This window comes from Tursiops truncatus, chromosome 13 (assembly GCF_011762595.2).
Source record: "Tursiops truncatus isolate mTurTru1 chromosome 13, mTurTru1.mat.Y, whole genome shotgun sequence".
Classification (NCBI taxonomy): Eukaryota; Metazoa; Chordata; class Mammalia; order Artiodactyla; family Delphinidae; genus Tursiops; species Tursiops truncatus.
The window spans coordinates 64595343-64619231 of NC_047046.1; the positions used below are offsets into that span (position 1 = coordinate 64595343).

At 40.4% G+C, this 23889-nt stretch overlaps 2 protein-coding genes and 4 non-coding genes across 8 annotated transcripts; all 6 read right to left on the reverse strand.

Annotated features, from left to right (window-relative positions):
- Positions 1-13879: 13879 nt before the first annotated feature.
- Positions 13880-17998, reverse strand: C13H18orf32 (chromosome 13 C18orf32 homolog). 2 transcript variants are annotated; one of them, XM_019937036.3, is made up of 3 exons: positions 17843-17998; positions 15204-15391; positions 13880-14601 (listed from the first exon to the last, which is right to left on the reverse strand). In XM_019937036.3, exons 2-3 carry the CDS (start codon positions 15366-15368, stop codon positions 14536-14538), a joined length of 231 nt encoding a protein of 76 aa, XP_019792595.1. In that variant the 5' UTR covers positions 15369-15391; positions 17843-17998; the 3' UTR covers positions 13880-14535. The 2 variants fall into 2 exon arrangements, with proteins under 2 accessions (XP_019792595.1, XP_004323735.1); XM_004323687.4 differs by having other exon boundaries at positions 15204-15394; positions 17843-17995.
- A 966-nt stretch (positions 17999-18964) lies between these two features.
- Positions 18965-22503, reverse strand: RPL17 (ribosomal protein L17). Of its 2 annotated transcripts, XM_033837732.2 has the most exons (6): positions 22032-22446; positions 21901-21941; positions 21232-21366; positions 20877-20975; positions 19760-19951; positions 18965-19099 (listed from the first exon to the last, which is right to left on the reverse strand). In XM_033837732.2, exons 1-6 carry the CDS (start codon positions 22069-22071, stop codon positions 19052-19054), a joined length of 555 nt encoding a protein of 184 aa, XP_033693623.1. In that variant the 5' UTR covers positions 22072-22446; the 3' UTR covers positions 18965-19051. The 2 variants fall into 2 exon arrangements, with proteins under 2 accessions (XP_033693623.1, XP_033693624.1); XM_033837733.2 differs by lacking the exon at positions 20877-20975 and having other exon boundaries at positions 22032-22503.
- On the reverse strand, positions 19647-19710 carry LOC117307776 (small nucleolar RNA SNORD58). The gene has a single exon (XR_004521652.1). It is a non-coding gene; the product is annotated as a small nucleolar RNA SNORD58 (small nucleolar RNA).
- Positions 21067-21130, reverse strand: LOC117307775 (small nucleolar RNA SNORD58). Its single transcript, XR_004521651.1, has one exon. It is a non-coding gene; the product is annotated as a small nucleolar RNA SNORD58 (small nucleolar RNA).
- Positions 21756-21820, reverse strand: LOC117307778 (small nucleolar RNA SNORD58). The gene has a single exon (XR_004521654.1). It is a non-coding gene; the product is annotated as a small nucleolar RNA SNORD58 (small nucleolar RNA).
- Positions 22161-22226, reverse strand: LOC117307777 (small nucleolar RNA SNORD58). The gene has a single exon (XR_004521653.1). It is a non-coding gene; the product is annotated as a small nucleolar RNA SNORD58 (small nucleolar RNA).
- Positions 22504-23889: the final 1386 nt, after the last annotated feature.

The window sequence follows — 23889 nt, forward strand, 5'->3', positions numbered from 1 at the left end:
TGTACCTCGTAAACATATCACCTATTCAAAAAAAGTATGATTAAAGATTTTTAAATGCTGTAGACTGAAAGCTTTTTAAAAAATGGGTGAGTTATGGTTCAAATTAAAAGGATCCTAGAATGTATTAGATAACTGTAAGTTCAGTAAGTAGGGCAGGCTGCTAAACGAGCTTGCTTGTATTCCGGAAAGCTCAGTTCAGATATGATGTAGTAAAAGGGAAAGAGCTGGAGCTAATTATTCATTTGTTAGTTCGTTTATACTCTTCTTTCCCCAAATATTTAAAATGACTTGAAAACACATGAAATACAAAAATTGGAACATTAAAAATAGGAGGAGGGAATTCCCTGGCGGTACAGTGGTTAGGACTTGGTGCTTTCACTGCCGTGGGCCCAGGTTCAATCCCTGATCAGGGAACTAAGATCCCGCAAGCTGCATGGTGCAGCCAAAAAAAAAAAAAAAAAAAGGAAAGAAAAGAAAAACAAGAAACCAACAAGACAGGAGGAAAAGAAGGGTCAGGGCATAAACTGGAGCCAAATGGGTAGACCAGGTGTCTTTCTAAACCTCTAAGTTGAGTTTTTTTATAACTGCTGGTTTACAATGTCTGGCATGCAGCTTTTCTCTGTTGCAAGTTGAATACAGACTTCGTGTGTGAATAAGTCTTCATCTACAGGGTGCTGACTCTTCTTAGAACCTAAAGGGCCAAAAAGGACCTATGCCTATTAGAAGGCCTCTCCACAAGCAGGATGAAAACTATCTCTAGATTATTGTTTCAAGCCTGTCCAAGAACAGTGCTCATGTTTCCAACTTTTCTGAGAAAGAAGAGCAGACTTTGGAGTCAGACTTGACTTTGAATTCCGGTTCCATAATTATGAGCTGAATGATTTGAGAAAGAGACTATCCTAGTCCGTTCTTAGTTAGCTCCTATAACTGAATACCATACACTGGGTAGCTTAAACAACAGACATTTATTTCTCACAATTCTGGAGGTTGGGAAGTCCAACCTCTGTTGATTAAGGCACTGGCAGATCTGGTATCTGGTGAGAACACTCTTCCTGGTTTGTCCATGGCTCTTGTCACTGTAGCCTCACATGGTGGAGAAAGAGAGGTCTAGTCTCTTTCTCTTCTAGTAAAGACACCAGTCCTGGGACTTCCCTGGTGGTCTAGTCGTTAAGACTCTGTGTTTCCACTGCAGGGGGCACGGGTTTGATCCCTGGTCAGGAAACAAAGATCCCCCATGCTGCACGGTGAGGCCAAAAGAAAAAGAAAAAAAGACACTAATCCTGTCCTGGGGGCTCCACCCTCATGACCTTACCTAAACCTAATTACCTCCAAAAGGCCCACCTCCTAATACTGTCCCATTGGGGTTAGGGTTTCAATATATAAACTTAGGGGGAACACAGACATGCAGCCCATAGCAGCTACTTAACCTCTGTGAGACTAGTTTTCTATTCCTGGAGACAGCAATACCCCACTCATATCTCACAGTTGCTGTGAGAGTTAAATTAAGTAATGCATGTAGTGTGCCTTTTTCTGTAAATGTTAATTCACCTGCATAATCCAGATGGTACTCAACTCACATGTAGTTGCCAGCTTCTGGGTGCCCCTCCTAACAGGGATATACTGTACATTAACCAGAACTAGATTAAGGGCAATCAGGATGGTGAGAGGTCTCATGTTCGATGTGGAATGGCTGACAGAACTGAGGATGCACAACTAGCTAAAGAGAAGACTTGAGATAAATATGGAGCAGGGGGCATGACCACTTATTTTGTGTGTGCCAGGGAACCAAATTAGGACCACAGATCTGAAGTTACAGGTTGCAGGTTTCCATTCCATATAAGAACTTTTTGACAATAAGATCAGTACTAATAATTAACAATTCACACTGTGGATTGCTTGCTATGACCTATGCACTGTTATTTTATTTAAATCTGCAAACAATCCTGTGAGAAAGAGTTGATGTAGAAATTTATTTAATGGCCTGGAAAACATTTCACAATAGGTTGTGAAGTGAAATTAAGCTTACTATTAATGAAATGGTCTACCTGGAAGAAAAATGAGATTCTGATCACTGCATGTGTTCAAGCATAGGCTGGATGAACAGATAGTCGAATAAAATTGCACCTGGGAAGGGACATTGGCAATTATCCAAGTTTCTTTATATTAGAGGTGAGGAACTGAGCCTTAGGGACATGAGAGGACTCAGACAAGGACACACAGCCAGTAAGCTGGGCAGATGACTGGACTGAGCAGTCCCCTAGGCCTCACTGTATGCAGTGATGACGAATCCCCTGCAATGCCAGCCCTTAGCAGGCAGGTAAGACACTGCTGCAGACAGTGTTGAATACTCAGAGGCAGTGACTCCTCAGGTCCAGAGTGTTGCCTGCGGGGCCGAGTGAGAGGCTACCCAGTTAGTTCTCAAATCCCTCCTGCCTGCAGGAGAGCCCAGCTATACATCTAAGTCTACAGAGTCCCTGTTCATCTTTCCTTACCCGGAGCCCTGAGGCTAAGCCTTGCGAGAAAGCTGTTTGGACAGCCAGACCACCACAGTTCCTAAGAGGAGCTGTCCACTGCCTCACTGCTGGAGGACTTAGAGGGGTTACTGTGCAGTTGTCAGTGTCTCCTTCCTGCTGGGGCCAAACTAGGATGAGTCACAAACTAATATTAGCTAACGATGTTTTGAAGACACCTACCCATACCAGGCACTGTGGTAAAAGTTTCAGGTATAATAACTCACTTAATGGTCATTATGACCCTCCAGAACGGTACTTATTTATCGTCCTGGTTTTACAGTCCCAAGAAGTTAAACTTCCCAACAACACAAAGCTCGCAAGTAATGATTCGAATCCAGGCAGTCTGGCTGCAGAGCCCACGCTTACTAGAAAAGGTCATCTCAGAGGTCTTTATGCCAACACCACCAGTGTGTGAAGATCTATGATGACTTCCATAGAGTTAAATCATCTTGCTAAGTAAAATGGGCTGTTATACCTGGGTGTGTTAGCGTTGAGCTGTAAGCGCCTTCTAATTATCTTGAGCTCACTCATGTTGACGTGATCAGGCACCGGGAACTTTGTTTTATCCAGGACCGGAAGTTGCATCTCACCTTCGTATCATTCTACCGGGATTTTGGTAGGATGCTGCTCTCGGATAAGTTGGACATCTTCTACTCTTTGTTCGAAGGTTCGGCGCTGTTTGAAGGTTTTCTCTGATGGCATGGCGCGGCAGGCTGGGCGGGCGGCGAGGTGGAGGGTCCCGGCGGCTCCAGGCGGTGGCTGCCACGGCTCCGACTGTGGCGACAGTGACTGCTCTTGTGTCTGAACAATCTGTTTTAAGCCTAGTCGTCTGTCGTCTATTCTCAATGTTTATATATTATTTTAATTTTTATTATAAGAACAGCACAGGGACTTCCCTGGTGGCGCAATGGTTAAGAAGCCGCCTGCCAATGCAGGGGACACGGGTTCAAGCCCTGTTCCGGGAAGATCCCACATGCCGCGGAGCACCTAAGCCCATACGTCACAACTACCACTAAACTAAAAGCATTAAAATTGACATACACTTTCTCTACCTTTTGGCTTAAAGCTGTAGATGATCCACGTTTTATGTTAAGTGTGTGACTAAAATATGTTATTAAAAAGCATTTTTAAGAGTATTTCAGTTATCACTGTTAGGTCAAGCAGTCATCAAAATTCCCCCACTCCATGTGCATGTCAGTTTTGAAAATAGCAGAAGGAAACATGTTCTTCACAGATATTAATATCAAACGTGAAACATTCTCAAAGTCCAACTAGAATAAATAACCAGTGCTTCCTACTACCCGCATGGGGTTCACTATGTACTGTTTTTGTGAGAGCTGTCACTGAAGGATCACAGACCCCCTCGAGACTGTACATTAGCAGGTCACCACTAACCCTTGTGCATTTAGATGTGTGTGGAAAACTTGTATCTGCGAGTGGCACTTATTTATCGTAACTGAGGAAGAAAAAGCAATATTACTGCATATGGGCCCTCAACTCCAGTCAACTACTCTTCCTGATGCATGCATCTGTCCACATGGCTAACATTTAATATGTATATTTTTACATTATGTAAGTTCTTAATTAGCCTGACGTTTAGATTGTATACATCATTATATCTGACATTCTTGTAACTACTGTGTGATCAATAAAATTTCTATAAGAAATTCTGCTTTTTAAAGAAAAAATACCACGCTGAGAGGGGCGACTTACTCATATCCCACATTAGTGGGTGGTCACTCTATTTATAGGGTCTTTAAAACAAGTACATTTTTAATGAATTAAGGTGAATAACTGTGCAACTAAAAACTGAAGAAAAAACCAGATTGTTCACGTGTTAATTTCTTTTCCTTCAGATTGTTTAAAGTCTATCTTCAAAGTCAACAATAAGAAAAAAAAAATAAGGCACCATGAAAAAAAATCTAGGAGGGGTGTCAGGAGGGATTTTTATACTATCTATCTATATATATTTTTGGGGCTGCATTGAGTCTTCGTTGCTGCATGCGGGCTTTCTCTAGTTGCAGCGAGTGGGGTTACTCTTCGTTGTGGTACGCAGGCTTCTCATTGCGGTGGCTTCTCTTGTTGCGGAGCACGGGCTCTAGGTGTGCAGGCTTCAGTAGTTACAGGACGTGGGCTCAGTAGTTGTGGCTCGCGGGCTCTAGAGCACAGGCTCAGTAGTTGTGGTGCATGGGCTTAGTTGCTCCACAGCATGTGGGATCTTCCTGGACCAGGGCTCAAACCCGTGTCCCCTGCATTGGCAGATGGATTCTTAACCACTGCACCACCAGGGAAGTCCCACTATCTGTATTTTTAAAATATTTTACAATAAGAATATATTAATGTATCAGTTGTAGAATAATAGTAAACTCTAGGAAAGATGCATTGGTAAGTAAAGGGTTTGGGGAGGTGATCCATGCTGCTGTTTTTTAAATTGTGAAACATGCCACGAGAGGAAATATTTAATGGACACAGCTTAAAGAACAATATTGTTAAACCCACTACCCAACTAAGAAATTGTAGTGTCGACTAAAAAAAATTGCACAACCTAAGAGTAGAGAATTATGTTTTATTCAGTGGACTCTCTGAAGACCCAAACCCAGAAGAAAGCCTCTCAGATAGCTCGGAGGGACTGCTCCGAAGAGGGAAGGGAGGAGCCAGGATATATGGGAGTTTTTGCAACAAAAAACAGGTAGTCAAAAGATTATTGTTAATTAAAGAAAACCAGTCATCTCAAGTTAATGAATTTAGCGCTTTTCTCTGTATGGGGAGATGCAAAAGTATGGGCTCATTGAAATCATTCCTTTGATACGCACCTCAGCTATCTGGGGCCAGTATCCTGTGTTTTCCATCCTGAGTCTCCTCAGAGTGCACCATTGGGGTGTGGTTGCAGTGGCTGAGGGCTTGGTGGCAGGCATCCTGTCTCCACCCTGAGTTCCTTTAGGGCTCAGTGTTGGGGAGGTGGGGGGGGTTGCTGCTGTAATGTGATGGCTTGACGGCTGCAGCATCCCTTGTTTACTGATATGGCAGGCAACATTTTTCATTCACAGTAGCAATATCCCAGAAAGCCCTCTCTGCTTCTCCTTAACTGCATCTGTCTCCCCTGAGGTAACCACCATCCTAACTTCTATGCTAATTATTCTCTAGATTGTTAGAAATTGTTTTACCACTTTGGTAATACTGCTTATTTTGCCTATCTTTGAATTATATAAAAATCATTCAGCATATATTATTTTGTGGCTTTTTTTTCCTCTCAAATTTTTTTTTCGAGATTCACCCATGTGGATGCATACATCGAAGAATTCACTTTTATGTTTACTTTTTTATTGACTTGCCTATAGCAAACTGACAAATGTTAAGCTTGTATCTAAATCTTCTCTTATGTATATCTTCTCAATATATATCTGTGTAACCACCAATCACAGGGAGATAGACAACATTTCCAGCACCCTAGAAAGCTCACTTGTTCTTCTTTCCAATTCCCCAGAAGTAACCACTCTTCATACATCATGCAACGTAATTACTTGTGGGTTCTTTCATTTTTCACTGCTACATAGTATTCCAGTATACACATATTTTGTGAATTTAGACATAAAATAATTGCTGACTGGCTTTTGGATCCCTTGATCAGGTGAGCTAAAAAAGCTTGCCCCCATTATTTCATTAACCCAAAATGATATTACCCCAAAGTTTACATAATGGAATTCTTTGAACTCTCCTTAAAGCATTATAACAAGGTTTTAATATACCAATTTATTTATCCTTCCTACTTTACATGAACTTTTGTGGGTTTTTTGTTTTGTTTGGGCTGTTACAGAAACAACACTTCTAAGGATATTCTTGTGCATCTCCTGGTACACAGATACAGGGTTTTCTCTGGTATCTAGACCCTAGGAATGGAATGGCATAGTGTAAGTGCATGTTCTACTTTACTGGAGAATGCCAAGTTGTTTTCCAAAGCAGTTGTACCAGTTGACACTCCCACCAGCAGTATATACAAACACTTTCTGTTCTTCATCCTCCCAACTCTTGATGTTTAATTTTAACCATTCCTATGTTGTTTCATTGTGGTTTTAATTTGCATTTCCCTGCTGAAACATGTGTCTCCATATGTTTATGAGCCTTTCTTCTTCTGTAAAATACACTAACTGCTTTCCTCTTACCCTCTTCTGAAATGATTTCTGATCATCAAATTAGATGAGACTATGCCGAGTAGCTCTTTAAATTTCACAATTATAAATGCCGAAGAGTTTAAAATCAGTGTATCCTGGGGACACTGATAGGTGGAAACCATGAGATTTAAATCCAAAGTGGACTCTAGGAATAGAAGGACTAGAATCATCAGTCAAGAAAGAGGCTAAGTGCAGCAGGCAGACTTCTCAGATGGTCCCCCTTGCTTCCCGGCCCCTGATGTACGCACACCTTCTCCCAAACAACAATCAAATACTAAACTAGGTGCTGCTGTAAAGATATTTTGCAGATGTAATTAATCCCAAATTAGTTGACCTTAAGTTGGGGAAATTATTTGGACCTGATTTAATCACATGAGCCCTTTAAAAGCAGAGACTTTTCTCTGCTGGTCCCAGAAGTTTCGAAGTCAAAGAGGTGCTCTGCGTGCCCTGGAAGAAAGTGAACATCCATGTTGTGAGTTGCCTATAGGGGCCAGATGCCCAGGAACCACAGTTAGCCTCTAGGAGCTAAGTGCAGTCCCTGGCTGACTAGTGGAAAGTAGGAACCTCAGTCCTACAGCCATAAGGGAATGAATTCTGCTGGCAACCAGTGAACTTGGAAGCCCAGACAAGAACCTCAACGTCCTAGTTTCAGCCTGGTGAAACCCTGAGTGGAGAATCCAGCCATGTCATACCCGGATGGCTGACCTACAGAAAATGTGGGATAATAAATTTGTGTTGTTTTAAGCCACTAAGTTTGTGGTAATTTTTTATGCAACAACAGAAAATGAATACACCAAGGAAGTGTGAAACTTCATCTGCTGATTTACATGTCAGGAGCAGGACCTCTGAGCAGGATTGTGGATGTGCAATGTGTAGATCTAGGGACATCATTTACACTGTCGTCCGTGTGAATGGTGCTCTCTGAAACTGGGCAGTGCACACAGCACAACTGTACATGGCAGTCCTGCAGACCTGCCCGGTTCCAGCATCTAGGCTACCTCTTTTAACTTTTTTCTTTTTGGCCATTGAGCCATTTTAGTAGAAATGAGAGGATGGGGTTAGGTGTATCTGAAGGTCCATACCAGCTCAACATTTAGAGTTTTTAAGTATACTCTGCAACTACTCCACCACACACTGCCCTTCACAGTCATACCTTCTCAATTTAACCTCTTACTTCATTTAAATACATCTACCCACAGACTTTGTTTCTTTCTTAAGGAACTGTTACCATATTAATGAATATGGCTTTGCAGATAGAACTAGCCAGTAGCTATATGGAGAGGAAACCACAAGGGAACTTCCCTCATCTTTTTCCTTTTGATTATGAGTGAACCTAGGACATTTAGCTTCAGAGAGTTCAAGAGGCTTAGGATCAGTGGGTAAAAGTTCTTTTCAATCCCATCAGCCTGTTGAGTAGATCAACACATCAGACGTGGTCATTTTGGGGAAGTGCTGACTCACCTGTTTCCTAGGAAGGCCACTTAGTAACGAAAAAGATGAGACAAAACCCAAGTCTTTCAGGTGAGCCTCAGAGAACTATCTGAGAAAATGAGCCTGTCTCACAGAGACAGGAAATGCAGTTAAAGTTAACTAGGGCAAAATAAGCTACTGAAAACTAGGTAAGTTAAAAAGTCATGCTAAAGGTGATCAAAATCAAACACTGAAAACAAGTCCACACTGATTAGTCCACACTCTTCCTCTCCATTTCTTCCCAGTTATTCCCACTAAGGTCTTACAAGGTATCAGCAGCTGTGATGGCTCTGTAGGGGATCAATATTTTAAGACAATTTAAGAGTATAGCTTTGGAATCCTAGACTCTACTCTTAACATATATATAATACAGATTGACATGTCAGAATTGATTTTTGGGGTTGGGGGCAAGAGAATAGTCGTGTGGTATAGAACAGTGGCTACCAAGTCCAGACCAAGGATAGGTGATAAGCTTTCACCCACCAGGCTTCCCTAGTGGCACAGTGGTTAAGAATCCGCCTGCCAGTGCAGAAGACACGGGTTTGATCCTGGATCCGGGAAGATCCCACATGCCGCAGAGCAACTAAGCCCGTGAGTCATAACTACTGAGCCCATGTGCCACAACTACTGAAGCCCACGCACCGCAACAAAGAGTAGCCCCCGCTCACCGCTACTAGAGAAAGCTCGACGCACAGCAAAGAAGACCCAATGCAGCCAAAAATAAATAAATAAATTTATTAAAAAAAAAGTTTTCACCAACCATAAAAAGAAAAATATGGAGAAGCAAGAACTACAATCCTGCAGCTTGTGGAACAAAAACCACATTCACAGAAAGAGAGACAAGATGAAAAGGCAGAGGGCTATGTACCAGATGAAGGAACAAGATAAAACCCCAGAAAAACAACTAAATGAAGTAGAGATTGGCAACCTTCCAGAAAAGAATTCAGAATAATGATAGTGAAGATGATCCAAGACCTCAGAAAAAGAATGGAGGCAAAGATCGAGAAGATGCAAGAAATGTTTAACAAAGACCTAGAAGAATTAAAGAACAAACAGAGATGAACAATACAATAACTGAAATGAAAACTACACTAGAAGGAATCAATAGAATAAATGAGGCAGAAGAAAGGATAAGTGACCTGGAAGACAGAATGGTGGAATTCACTGCTGCAGAACAGAATAAAGAAAAAAGAATGAAAAGAAATGAAGACAGCCAAAGAGACCTCTGGGACAACATTAAACACAACAACATTCACATTATAGGGATCCCAGAAGAAGAAGAGAGAGAGAAAGGACCCGAGAAAATATCTGAAGAGATTATAGTCGAAAACTTCCCTAACATGGGAAAGGGAAGAGCCACCCAAGTCCAGGAAGCAGAGAGAGTCCCATACAGGATAAACCCAAGGAGAAACACACATAGTAATCAAATTGACAAAAATTAAAGACAAAGAAAAATTATTAAAAGCAGCAAGGGGAAAACGACAAATAGCATACAAGGGAACTCCCATAAGGTTAACAGCTGATTTCTCAGCAGAAACTCTACAAGCCAGAAGGGAGTGGCATGCTATACTTAAAGTGATGAAGGAGAAGAACCTACAACCAAGATGACTCTACCCGGCAAGGATCTCATTCAGATTCGATGGAGAAATCAAAAGCTTTACAGACAAGCAAAAGCTAAGAGAATTCAGCACCACCAAACCAGCTCTACAACAAATGCTAAAGGAACTTCTCTAAGTGGGAAACACAAGAGAAGAAAAGGACCTATAAAAACAAACCCAAAACAATTAAGAAAATGGTCATAGGAACATACCTATACATAATTACCTTAAATGTGAATGGATTAAATGCTCCAACCAAAACACACAGGCTTGCTGAATGGATACAAAAACAAGACCCATCTATATGCTGTCTACAAGAGACCCACTTCAGACCTAGGGACACATTCAGACTGGAAGTGAGGGGATAGAAAAAGATATTCCATGCAAATGGAAATCAAAAGAAAGCTGGAGTAGCAATACTCATATCAAACAGACTTTAAAATAAAGAATGTTACAAGAGACAAGGAATCATAATGATCCTACATAATGATCAAGGGATCAATCCAAGAAGAAGATATAACAATTATAAATATATATGCACCCAACACAGGAGCACCTCAATACATAAGGCAACTGCTAACAGCTATAAAAGAGGAAATGGACAGTAACACAATAGTGGGGAACTTTAACACCTCACTTACACCAATGGACAGATCATCCAAAATGAAAATAAATAAGGAAACAGAAGCTTTAAATGACACAAGAGACCCGATAAAGTGATATTTATAGGACATTCCATCCAAAAACAGCAGATTACACTTTCTTCTCAAGTGCGCATGGAACATTCTCCAGGATAGATCACATCTTGGGTCACAAATCAAGCCTCAGGAAATTTAAGAAAACTGAAATCATATCAAGCATCTTTTCTGACCACAACACTATGAGACTAGAAGTGAATTACAGGTAGAAAAATATAAAAAACACAAACACATGGAGGCTGAACAATACGTTACTAAATAACCAAGAGATCATTGAAGAAATCAAAGAGGAAATCAAAAAATACCTAGAGACAAATGACAATGAAAACATGATGATCCAAAACCTATGCAATGCAGCAAAAGCAGTTCTAAGAGGGCAGTTTATAGCTATACAAGCCTACCTCAAGAATCAAGAAACATCTCAAATAAACAATCTAACCTTACACCTAAAGGAACTAGAGAAAGAAGAACAAACAAAACCCAAAGTCAGCAGAAGGAAAGAAGTCATAAAGATCAGAGCAAAAATAAATAAAATAGAAAGAAAGAAAACAATAGCAAAGATCAATAAAACTAAAAGCTGGTTCTTTGAGAAGAGAAACAAAATTGATAAACCATTAGCCAGACTCATCAAGAAAAAGAGGAAGAGGACTCAAATCAATAAAACTAGAAATGAAAAAGGAGAAGTTACAACAGACACCGCAGAAATACAAAGCATCCTAAGAGAATACTATAAGCAACTCTATGCCAATAAAATGGATAACCGGGAAGAAATGGACAAATTCTTAGAAAGGTATAATCTTCCAAGACTGAACCAGGAAGAAATAGAAAATATGAACAGACCAATCACAAGCAATGAAATTGAAACTGTGATTAAAAATCTCCCAACAAACAAAAGTCCAGGACCACACGGCTTCACAGGTGAATTCTTTCAAACATTTAGAGAAGAGCTAACAGCCATCCTTTTCAAACTCTTCCCAAAAATTGCAGAGGAAGGAACACTCCCAAACTCATTCTATGAGGCCACCATCACCCTGATACCAAAACCAAAGATACTACGAAAAAAGAAAATTAAAGACCAATATCACTGATGAATACAGATGCAAAAATCCTCAACAAAATACTAGCAAACAGAATCTAACAACACATTAAAAGGATCATACACCATGATCAAGTGGGATTTATCCCAGGGATGCAAGGATTCTTCAATATACACAATCAATGTGATACACCATATTAACAAATTGAAGAATAAAAACCATTATGATTATCTCAAGAGATGCAGAAAAAGCTTTTGACAAAAAAAAAAAAAAGAAAAATATGGAGAAAATTGTGAATTTCTCACGAAAAACAAATGTATCTTTTATAAACGTATTCACACTAATGGGCTACTATTATCCTTTATTCCCATGTTCCTCTTCACTCTTTTGGTGTCAAAATGTCTTCTTTTATGAAATAATGGTGATAATAAGTCACAGCCTTTTAATATATTCCCGCTTGGCAAAATAAAAAGTTGGTAACGGTGTAGCAGCCCCCTCAACTTTTTTAAAAATATTTTTTTACTAGTATGTGAAAATACAAGATTGGGAACCAGTGCTCTAGTGGGAGACTGCTAGAAGCAGAAAAGGCCTTAGAAGACCGGTGATTCTCAGGAAGGTAGGTTTAAATGAACTGGAGTGATCTGGGGGATCACTTTTCAAAATTATCCATCTCAACTTTTTAAGAGTACTGAATTAGAAAAACTGGTATGCTACAGGAAAATGAAGGAGTAAACCAACAGAGGAAGATATGGGATCCAGGGAACAAGAGATCCAACACAGGAGTGGTGAAGAAAAATCCCAAGGACTGCCACTGTGCCTCGGGCCTGGGCAACAACTCGTCAATAGGGGAAGTGTACGGGGAGAAAAAGGTAATGAGTAAACTGCAGGCAAGCGATGCTCTAAGTGAAGGGAAACTCAATCGCACTACACGCACAATCTATGCAGTGAGCAGTAGTCACCTGCTCATCCTATCAGTGTCCAGCAAGAAGCAGATGGTACGCTCAAGATAAAGCAGTGACCCAAAGCCAGTAGTAACAGATGCCATCAACCCTAGGCCCAAAAAGACAAGGAAAGGGAGACATTAGTGGAAACTGAAAGGGGTCATGTGGAGTTGGTCACCATGAGGTACAGTGACTTCTGGCTGAGGAACACATCTGACCTGAAGAGACCTTGAAGGGAAGGAGCCAAGGGAATAAATACCCTCCTGACCTCACTCTTTCCTTCCCTCCCTCCCATCTCCTGCTGCAGATACCACTGGCCAAACCAACAGATCCCAGAGGTCATAGGAAGCCTGTTGATGTAGTCCATACAGCTTTCTTGAGCAGGAGAGTAGGGTGAGGGAGCAGAGATTTGGAGGGGCAAATGGAAAACATCTGGAGTATGCATAATGATATACACACTGATCAATGACTTAACCAAAATTTACAAAACGTATCTGGAGGATGTGTGGGAGAAGCAGAGGGACTACAGTGTAAAACAGCTGTATCTCAACCACGGCAGGAAGTCAATAATGTTTAAAGTTGATAGCTCCAAAAACTGCAGCATACATGTATCACTTAAAATATGAAGATAAATCCTAAACAAAAGCAACAGCTAAATGAGTAAAGCCCTTGGGGACTATGGGAGTAAGGACATTATAGACCTTATTTGATTTTTAAAAAATGATATATTTTAAGAAAGTTGCTAGAAGACTATACAAAAAGCTAATAGTGGTTACATCTGTGGAGCTAGAACAAAGTTATGAGAGTAGAGAAAGAACATTAACTTTTCATTTAACCTGCCCTTGCATTGTTCTACTATGAACATCTGCTATTTTCATAATATAGTTTTTAATACCTTAAAAAACAAACTAATCAACTGGATTTAGTTGCTAATGAGAATTTATCTTATCCCTCAGGTAGGCTGGGGCAGAAAAGATGAAACACATTTATATCAAAGGAAGTCCAAGGTGGATCAATGACTTGACCAGACACAGCTTAACAGAGCCTCAGTTAGGACCCAGGACTTCCCTGGGGACGCAAGGCGGGGAGTCCTTTCTAACTTCTCCTTGCTTCAGTGAAAATAAATATCCTATGAAGATATGTCTCATCGTCTTTGAATATTTATAGATCCTTACACTAAAATGAAGAGGCCTGGGGATGAAAGATCATGTGGAGAGGCCCAGACCAGCAAATAACTGTGCAGTCACGTCACTGTTGCTGAAAACCACGAATTTTGGTGTCTTATTATGGAACAAAATAACTGATACAATCTAAACTTTAAAAAAAAAGAAGAAAAAAAATATCGCTGCCCCCATAACTATCCGGATGCCATCACATTATTACAATCCTGACTTCTGATGTGGTTAAAAAATCTTACTTTTAAGTATTTATATTTTAAAAGAAAAAAGAACAACAAGCTAAACTGAATATTTAATATATTTGTAGGAACAGAAGGAATGCGACAAGAATTAGAATTTTATAATATACATTAGCCATTTACGTAAAAGATGTTCCATTTTTCAGAGAGGTTACCCCATTTCCCTGTCTTTCCTATCTTCCTCAGAGCAATAAACAGTAATTACTACTCTCATAGATAAGCTGCTCCATTGAGTGAGACAGTAATTACATCTTTATGTTTCAAGTCATTATCATCTCCAAAAACTACCTTTCAATTCACTGCACAGTCTCACTGCACTCTTTCACAGTAAAATTATACTCCTCAAATTTGAAGAGCCTGAATAAAAGCTAGAGGCCCAAGGATTTTTAGGGACTGATTTAGTAACAGTGTCTACTGGCACGAACCTTTTCTTTATTCATATTTTTAAAAATGCAATAAAAGAAATGAAAGCTACTTTAATGAAAAAGGAACTCAGGAATGAGGTCATTAAATATAACTAGCTACATTTGAAATACAAATACCAGGTATTTCCTGATTAGTGTCAGGTAAATATCTAAACTATCTAACCCAAATTCTGGTTTCAGGGAAAAAGATCAGAGACAAGTACAAAGAAGGTGCTTCATACTATCAGATCCATTTTGAAAACAATGAGATCCTTTGGGACCATCACATTAGTCTTTCTTTTTATCCGAGATTTCTGTTGGTCCTCTTGTTGGTGATCCATTTATATCTGCACCCTAAAATGAAAAACCACTTTAGATATTATTACAACAAACAGACATACATTTTAAGACATATTCTCTTTAAAAACAGACAATAACTTCAGAATGAAAAAACTACTTCTAGAAATGTGCAGGATGGCTAAATTTGTGCAATTGAACACGAAGTTGTATTTAACAATCACCAACACTAAAGACAACAGAGTTGTCTAAATACTCATTTAAAAAAATAACTCCATTTTGTTAAAAAAAAAAAACCCTCTATGATCCTACCAATTAAATCTCTTATCAAAGTTATCAGTCAGTGAAACTTGGCTTATTTTAGAATCATCTCTTGTTATTTATTAACTATTTACCATTACTCTTACCACTCAGGAAATACTGGTTATTATCCTGGCCATAAAGCAAGAAGCAAATGTATCAATCAGAGGACTAGTTTAGAACCTTAGTTTAAAGCAAACGTTAATTACAAATAAAAATCCAAAACCCCTATTTTAAAAAAGAAGGGAATTTAGACACATTAATGAAGCTTCTGGTTGGAAGAACTTGCCTTTCCAAAAGCCAAGTATTTCATCCTGCATCCCCATGCCCCCTTATTCAAGGCATTTTAATGTTCTTACCTTACAGTCTATTTTGCCTTTGTTTTTATCACTGGATTCTTGTATAGCTTTCCTAGGCCACACACGACTAACAAAGGGGGAAATCAGAGGGTATATATATGGTTCCAGGAACTTTTTGTAGACCCAGAGCAGAACTGGAATGACAATGCAGGGAATGCACACCATTGTCCCAGGCTTAAGATCCTGAACTGCTGATAAACAAGAAGGAAGAACTAATTAGATCATCATAGAGTAATGACTGAAGGAATTTACCTAGATTAAGATATATGAAAAGACTATTTCTACACTGAAGGAAAAACTTAAATCACACTACAGGTATTAGCTTAAAGCAAGTCTATTAAATAAAAATGCTGCTATCTACAAGGTAAAAGAATAACAGGTGGCAGACCTGAAAATAATAGTGAGGTACCTGCCTCCAAACCTCTCCAATCACTGCTCCACAACCACAGATTTGATGATAAAGGAATGACACCATCATTCGCGGGGTGCTAGGCAGTTAAGCCCTTTACATGTATCAACTCATTTAATCTTCAAAACACCCAGTGAGGTTGGGTACCCTGGCATTTCCATTTACGGATAAAGAAAAGGAGGCACAAAAACATTAAGGAATTTGGTAATTTTGACATACGCCAGTTCAGTGTGAATTAACTCCCAGGGCCTAATCATCTCCAGGGACTGAACAATGCTAAGGGCAAATCTTGTAATATGGAACTCACTAAGATATCACTTTGGAAGACCTCTAGGCTGCATACTGGCTGGCCTTTCCCAGCCAACAACTCTCCCTTGACAGATGTGCTTTTTTCTTTTTAATGGCAATAAAGGGGTATTGAGTAATAAAAGTTTTATTTAGTATTATTGGTATAAGTCAATTGTCCATTTCCAAAAATTAACACCTAAATTTCCTTGATAATTAGAAGTCAACTTGGAATTTCTCAAGATCAGCAATTTCTTGAAAAAGAGCCAATACTACTTCCATAACACACAATTAAACCGAAGACCTCTTAAATTTACAAGAATTTTTAATCCCTTAGCAAAGGCTTTAAAAGCTAAGAAACTTCAGAACAGTGCATAAGGCTAATAATTCAGCATGTTAAACTTGTTTTCAAAATATTGTAAGCTAAGTAGTATTTAGTGGTAAATGAGTAAGTACTGCTACGCTCAGGCAATTTAAAATGATTCACAACACAAGTGAAGAGTGGTATACATAATCCAATCTGAATGTGGCTTTGAAATGAATTACAAGAGCTGTAAACAAATAAAAAAGTAAATGTGTATCAGGGAATGACCAACTCTTTTATAAGGGATTCATAACTGGAGTCTTTAAAACAGTCCCCTAGACAAATTAAAATAATTTTAGAATTTGCCAAAATATTTTGTTCCAAAATTTTAAAGAATCAATCAAAATAAGCCAAACGAGCAAGAGTCTTTTTCAGCATTTTTCAAGAAATCATAATTTTTGGCTACTAGACATTTAGAATCTGATCTGAAAAGACTTCTTACTGGTTTAGGTACCATAGCATGATAATCAAACAGGATGGCTGGCAGCTGCCTGGATTTGAGCCCTGCTTTCACCATTTTCTAGATAGCGTTCCTGGGCAAATTATTTAACCAGACGGTGCCTTAATTCTCCCATGCGTAAAAAGAGGACAATAATAGTACCGATCTCACAGGGATGTAGTGTGGATGAGATACATTAATAGGAATACAAAGCTCAGAACAGTGTCTGCATATATTAAGTACTACGTAAATGTTGCTACCATAAGAAAAAAAACAAAACAAATCCCAAACACATCCAAAAGTTGTAACCTGTCCAAAGTCCACACTGCAGGTAACAAGTAACTAGAACTGGCTAAAACCAGAATTCCTAATTCTGGTTTCCTAGCTCAGTACTCTTGCATTTTCTCTCCCCCAAACACGATCATCATGTTATTCCCCTTTCTACCAAACTTTCAAACGCAACTAAAACCCTTCAAAACAACTGGCAATGCTACCGAGCACTAAGCTAATACGATGACAGGCAATCCCTCCATCATAAAGATTCAGGTTTTTACCTACTTGAAATTGTGCTTTAAATGAATTCTCAAGAACAATTAGTACTAATTACTTTTGTTATAATTATGGCTTAGAAAGGTCTAGAAGGTGACTATGATAAATTGATAAAATCATGATTTTATTTACTCTCTCCAAGCCAATTCTCGAATATACAACACAGCGAGAAAGATGGATTGAAACGTGGAGGAGAGGAATTTCTTGCATTCGACTTAGTTCAATACAATGGAACAGAAAAAGGCGAAGGCTCTATGAGAACAAGAGCAGCTGTGGCGGGGGTACGCCACTTCCTCTAAGTGACCAGTCGGCGGATCACTTCACTGGCGACAAAAGAGACCGGGAGAGGCTAAGTCAAAGGCAAGGACTGAAAGACAGGGGAGAATACGAGCGAACGGTGGCGACGACGATAAAAGAGTGATACCGACAAGGCAGGCCAGAGAGCGGATCCTGAAGCAAAGAGAGGCGGACAGAGGCAGGAAGGGGTGGAGACCGACGCAGGGGGAGGCACAGGGCAGGGGCGCTGGTGTACCTTGAGGGCAGGAGAACCCCGAAGCCCCGGCCGCTGCCCGGACCCACCCAGCCCCGCTCACCCGCGGCCACCAAGCCCCAGTGACGGTGTCCAGGCTTCCGGAGGGAGGCTCGCGGGGTGACGTGCCGCAGCCAACCCTAAGGGCACCGCAAGACGGACCGACAAAGGAGGGCCTGCGTCAGCCTGATGACGCACCCGACGTAACGGTGACGCCCTGCGGGGACGGCGGCGGCTTCCGGCGCAGCCCCGGCAATCAGCTTAGAGCTTGCGGGCGAGGCGGAAGCGCTGTTGCTCCCCAGTTGCTCGGTCACTGGAACAAGATCTACGACGCGGACCCAGGAAAGGATAAGCGCCTGTACCGGTGACTCACCACCAACAGGGAAGCTTGCGGTGATGGCTAGGATGTTTTCGAACGCAGTTGAGGCTAAGCTACTCACCCTGCTACAAGCGTCTTAAATTCAAGAGCAGGGGAAATTAACATCGTCACCTTTGAGCGGGTATTTTTACAAGAAATGGGCATACAACTTTCCTCCCACTAGGACAGCTATAATCGGCGAAATCTAAGCGATGAAGAAATTCGAACCACTGCTGGTCGCACTGTAAACGGAACTGCTTAAGGAGTCCTGCAGTTCCTCCAGTGTTCATTAAAATTACCTTATGACCCTGGAATTCCACTCTTGGTATACACGCAAGTGAAAGGAAAATATGCCCACACAGGAACTTTTATAGTTCACAGCAACACTAACAGTAGCTAAAAGAAAAAAAGCCCCAAATGATATGATGAACCACAGGTACATGCTACAACCCTGAAAAAATCATGCTAAGTCAAGCAAGTCAAAGCCAGTGAGGAAGGTCACACTGTTATTTCATTTATATGAATTGTCCAGAATAGGCAAATCTACAGTCAGAAATAGGCAAGTAGTCACCCAGCACTGGATTGGAGGGAGGTGACAGCCAACCACTACCAAGGTTCCTCTTTGGGATCATGAAAAACTCTAAAATTCACTGTGCTGACGGATGCATAAATGAATATACTAAATGCTACTTAAGACTGTACAGTGTGTTAAACCTCAATAAAGTGGGTGGAAAAGAGATTCAGAAATTTCCCCATGTTCTAATTCCATTTTACGCAAAGCACCAAAAGATGCAAAACAGCATGTTTTATGAAAACTCATTTGATCCATTTTGTGATGACACTTGAAACAGATTTACTAATTAAGACAACCAACACTCTGCTTTTACTTTCATTTGCATTTATTTTTTGCAGCATTTATTCCCGGGCCATAAGTTTTTGTTTCTTCAATTTCTTCTGGGATATCTGGGGAAAAGAAAAATGCACTATTAAGATTCCAGAGGATTGTATCTCAATGAAAGAGTAATTGGAAATTTCAACATAAAGGGAAAAACATGAAGAGTCCTTTGGTGTAGAGAAGTGGTATGGGGAGAAGGGCAGCCAGGAGGACATCACAGTAGTAAGCAGGAGATAACCAAGACGGCAGCCAGGGTGCCCAGCTGGTTAGAACTAAGTGGCAGCAAGGATGGAGGATAATATTTAATGATAACATCAATAGAAGACAAATCCATTAGGTGGATCACACCATTAGGTGGATCACACCATTAGGTGTGAAGAATCACTCCCAGGTTTCAGGCTTAAACATACTGAAAACAAGCTTATGGGGGGCAGGGAGGAGAGCCCAGTTTTGGACATGTTGCATTTGAACTGGCTATGGACATCTAGGTGGGGACATAAGCAGATAATCACATGGTTTTAACATACTGAACAATACAAAGTTACTATTCACTGTTAATCAAGAAACTAATGAGACCCATGAAAGCCAAAATAAAATGGTTAGAAGAGGTTGCTGGTTGCTCAGAATAGTCTCCTTTCATGGTTATTCCAAAGGTGTCCTAAGTTAGTCATCACAGCAACCACAAATCTAACACACCAAATAAACAGAGCAGAGACTAAGTAATTGACCTTTTTCTTCTGGGCAACCTCCTCTTCTGGTTTAGGAACAATCTGTTCTTTTTCAGTAAGGATCATCTCAATGTGGCACGGAGAGCTCATGTATGGGTTGATCCGACCATGAGCTCTGTAAGTCCTGCGCCGCATCTTGGGGGCTTTGTTCACCTGGATGTGCTCAATGACCAGAGAATCTACATCTAAGCCCTGGAACAAAATCAGGTAACATCTTTATCTTAATACCACAAACTGCATCATTCAAGTCCCTGCCTGAAAAAAATAATTTGAAAGGCAATCCTTAGGACTTTAAATAGCATATTTGTTCAAGCAGGTTTTTTTAACCTTTATTCTAAGTGTCCTTCCTTAAATCTAACTACCAAAACTCCGTGCTAAATGCACCAAGTTTGTAAGTGGCATTCATAAAGGAGTGGAGTTACAGGATCTGGTAGCATCTATGTCTATTTCTAAGCCTTGATGATAAACAGGATTTTGACAGCAAGGCTTAGCAGCTAGAAGGGCTACAGCTGAACAGACCCACATTAATTCCAGTTCTGACCCAATTTTCAAAATGCAAAAGGGTAATGGATAATTCCTCAAATGGATAAACCTGTTTTGTTGACACAGGTTTTGTTCAGTTAAACATAGTTCTTTTAACTTCTAACCGAAATTTAATGCCTCTCAACTATGAATGTAGGCAACAAACCACATTAATCATTACTACGGCAATCACAGTTCCTTTGGAATAGTACATATTTTATTATATTTTAAAATATCCTGTGAAGGGATTCACAAACCATAGTGTAAAAAAGGTCCATGGCACAAGAAAGTTTACAAACCCTTGGTAAAATACTCAAGGGAAAAAAAGCGTTTCTTTTGCATGTACTGGGATTATAGGGGGGGAAATTCTATAGACTTAAGCTTGAAGTAACTGCAGACCATGCTCCTGAAATGCTTTACAGACAAAAATTTTGGTCTGTTGGAAACTGGAGGTAGAGATTTAAGAGAATTATTTTAATGGAAAATTTAGCTACTTGAGAAAGCAAGACAATCAAGGAAATAAATCTGGACAACAGCAACTTTAACTGAATAACAATCCAAGTTACATGTATAAAGATATTTATGGTTTGGGTACCTTAAGTTCAGCATTACTCTCTGCATTTTTGAGCATGTGCAGTAAAAATTCAGCACTCTTTTTGGGCCACCGACCCTGTGTCCAGCCCCACTGTTTGGCCTAAAAAACAAACAAAACCAGAGAGCCCATTCGTCACTTCCCCCAATTTAAATCAATGTTACAAGATGAGTTTATTTTAACCAACACCAAGGTTGCTCAGAAAATGTTTTTTTCATGGTTAATCCAAAGGTGTCCTAAGATTGTCATCACAGCAACCAGAAAGAGCCTGATTAAAGGCAGATCATGGCCATTCTTACTCCCTCCAATCACCTTCTCTAACAGTTTGTCTTTTTAAATGACAACTATGAATTCTCACCTGGGCACACCTACCAACTCCACCATTGTAGCGACGGAATGGCACACACTGCTTCTTTAAAGTGACATCCTTCAGATACTTAGTGGCTTTTCGGATATGCATACCCTTAATGGCCTGGGCTGTTTCACGAGTGTTCTAAGTATAAATAATATAAGCTGTGAGTTAACCATGTATTTTTTTAAAAAATCACAAATTTTAAACATTAAATTCTAACATTTTCGACACGTCAACATTTATCAACAGCCAAAACCTTTCCATTTATTAGGACGTGAGCTGATACAATGAAGAATAAAAATCTGTGATTATGAGCCGAGGGAGGTTTGGTTTGAAGGTGGAAACAAGTGAACCCTAAGCATGTTTACTCACTTTAATACGTTCTCCATCATCTTATGAACTACAATTACGTGTCCCATATCTTGATATGCACACTAGGTTCTCAAGCAGTTCTCTGGTAGTTTTACCCAATTCCACAAATCCTAAATCAAAGTACTCATTATATACTGATGATCACGGACCAAAACGTGGCTGCTCAAAATCTACTGATTTTCACGGTAAATCCAAAGGTGTCCTAAGAAATGCATCACCGCAGCTACCTTTTTAGAATGGTTAAAAAATACTCACTAGAACTCGTGAAACAACTCTTTTAGAGCATAACTATGATTCACATACCTTAAAGTGAACACGAAGATTTGAACCTCTCGACTTGCATGCTAAAAAATACCAAAAAGAAAAGTTTTGGTTAATTCTGGGCATCTTGTTGCCTCTTACGCCAAAATAAAAAATGTTTCGTGTTCACTTACATTTTGTGGGATTTTCTGGGTCAAGTGAATAGCGAACCATTTTTAGAGGTCACCTGGAAACGAGCAAGTATAATTCTGTCAACATATTTACAGTAACTTACACGGTTTATGTACTAAACGCTGCCCGCAGCTGCTCAGAGAGTAGTTGTTTTCATGATTAATCCAAAGGTGTCCTAAGAAATGCCATCATCGCAGCCATCCTTCTATCCACTGTTTCTTCCCGTGTGGAACTACCAGTGACTACAGCAGTGCTGACACTAGACTAGTGACAAGGACATCATTCCTTTTACCCTCTGGAAGAAAACACAGCCTGTTTCAATCCAAGCCTGGATCCTTCAGACGAGTTAACTCGACCCCCTACAACCCTCTACAGGCTCCCCCTACAGAAACCTCCTTTACTCACGCAACTTCACACGTAATCCAGTCTTTTTTCCACACTTTCAATTACCCGCTTTAAGCGCCGCTGAACTCGAAACATTTAACGTTCAGCCACTGAATAAAAGCCTCGACCCTACTTGACTTTATCCCCCCCCCCCCAAATTTCTCTCGATGCGGCCACAAATGCGCTGCGTTAGCAGCCACCACTCAGCGCGAAGACACTGGGTCTCCGGAGTCGGGAACCACCACAGCCTGCCTGTACGCCCGGCCAACCCCCTTCGCAACCATCGCGCCCCGCTGAGGCCTGAGAGCACCGGGGCGCCAAGCGGGGTACTCCGACACGTCTCCCCGCACAGAACGCCGCTCCCAGAGAGAAATCAGTAGCCGCGAGAGTCCTCCTCCCGAGAGTCTCGAAATTGGCCCCGCCAAGGCAAGGATGCCAGCGATAACCAGAGGATTCCCCACTCGGAAGACTCGCCAAAGAAACACTTACCTCAGGCCGCTGACCGGAAAAGGAAGAGCGGTGGTTCTCGGGAGAATTCATGAGAACTCGACATCTCGCGAGATTCCCAGCCAAAGGAACGAGATTAGGAGAGGTGGGGGAGGGCGGAGGAGAAAGGGAGTGTGGAATATGTTTGACAAGATCTGAAAACGAATTACCCCTTTAGGGACCGTCTCAAAATTCTTCTTTTTTGCTTCCAGAAATAAAGTTATGGATTCTAAATATCAATCAATTAAAAACAGGTTTGTTCAGAAACAGACTCAGAGACTTAGAGAACGAACTTATGGTTACCAGGGAGAAAGGTGCGGGGTGGGGGGGAAGGATAGTTAGGGAGTTTGGGATTCACATGTACACACTGCTCTATTTAAAATGGATAACCACGACTTCCCTGGTGGCACAGTGGTTAAGACTCCACGCTCCCAATGCCGGGGGCCCGGGTTCGATCCCTGGTTGGGGAGCTGGATCCCACATGCTTGCCGCAACTAAGAAGTCCACATGCTGCAGTGAAGATCCTGCATGCCGCAACTAAGACCCAGCTCAACCAAAATAAAATAAATATTGAAAAAAAAAAAAGGGATAACCAACAAGGACCTACTTACTGTATAGCACAGGGGGCTCTGCTCAATATTATGTAGCAACCTAAATGGGAAAATAACTTGAAAAAGAATAGATACATGTATATATATAACTGAATCACTTTTCTATACACCTGAAACTAACACAATATTGTTAATCAGCTATATTCCAATATAAAATAAAAAGTTTTAAAGAAAAGGTTTGTAGTTCTAGGACAAGACCACCTATTATTAGGTATAGACAAGACATTTATTCGTCAACATTTGTTAGGTTTGGTTATGTGATTATATGAAAATGATTTGTAAAGGGACAATTAGGAAGATGCAAAGGATGGGATGTAATTATGCTAATCAGAAAATTCTCAGTTTAAGACCATCACCCAATCAATTGTAAAGCAACCCT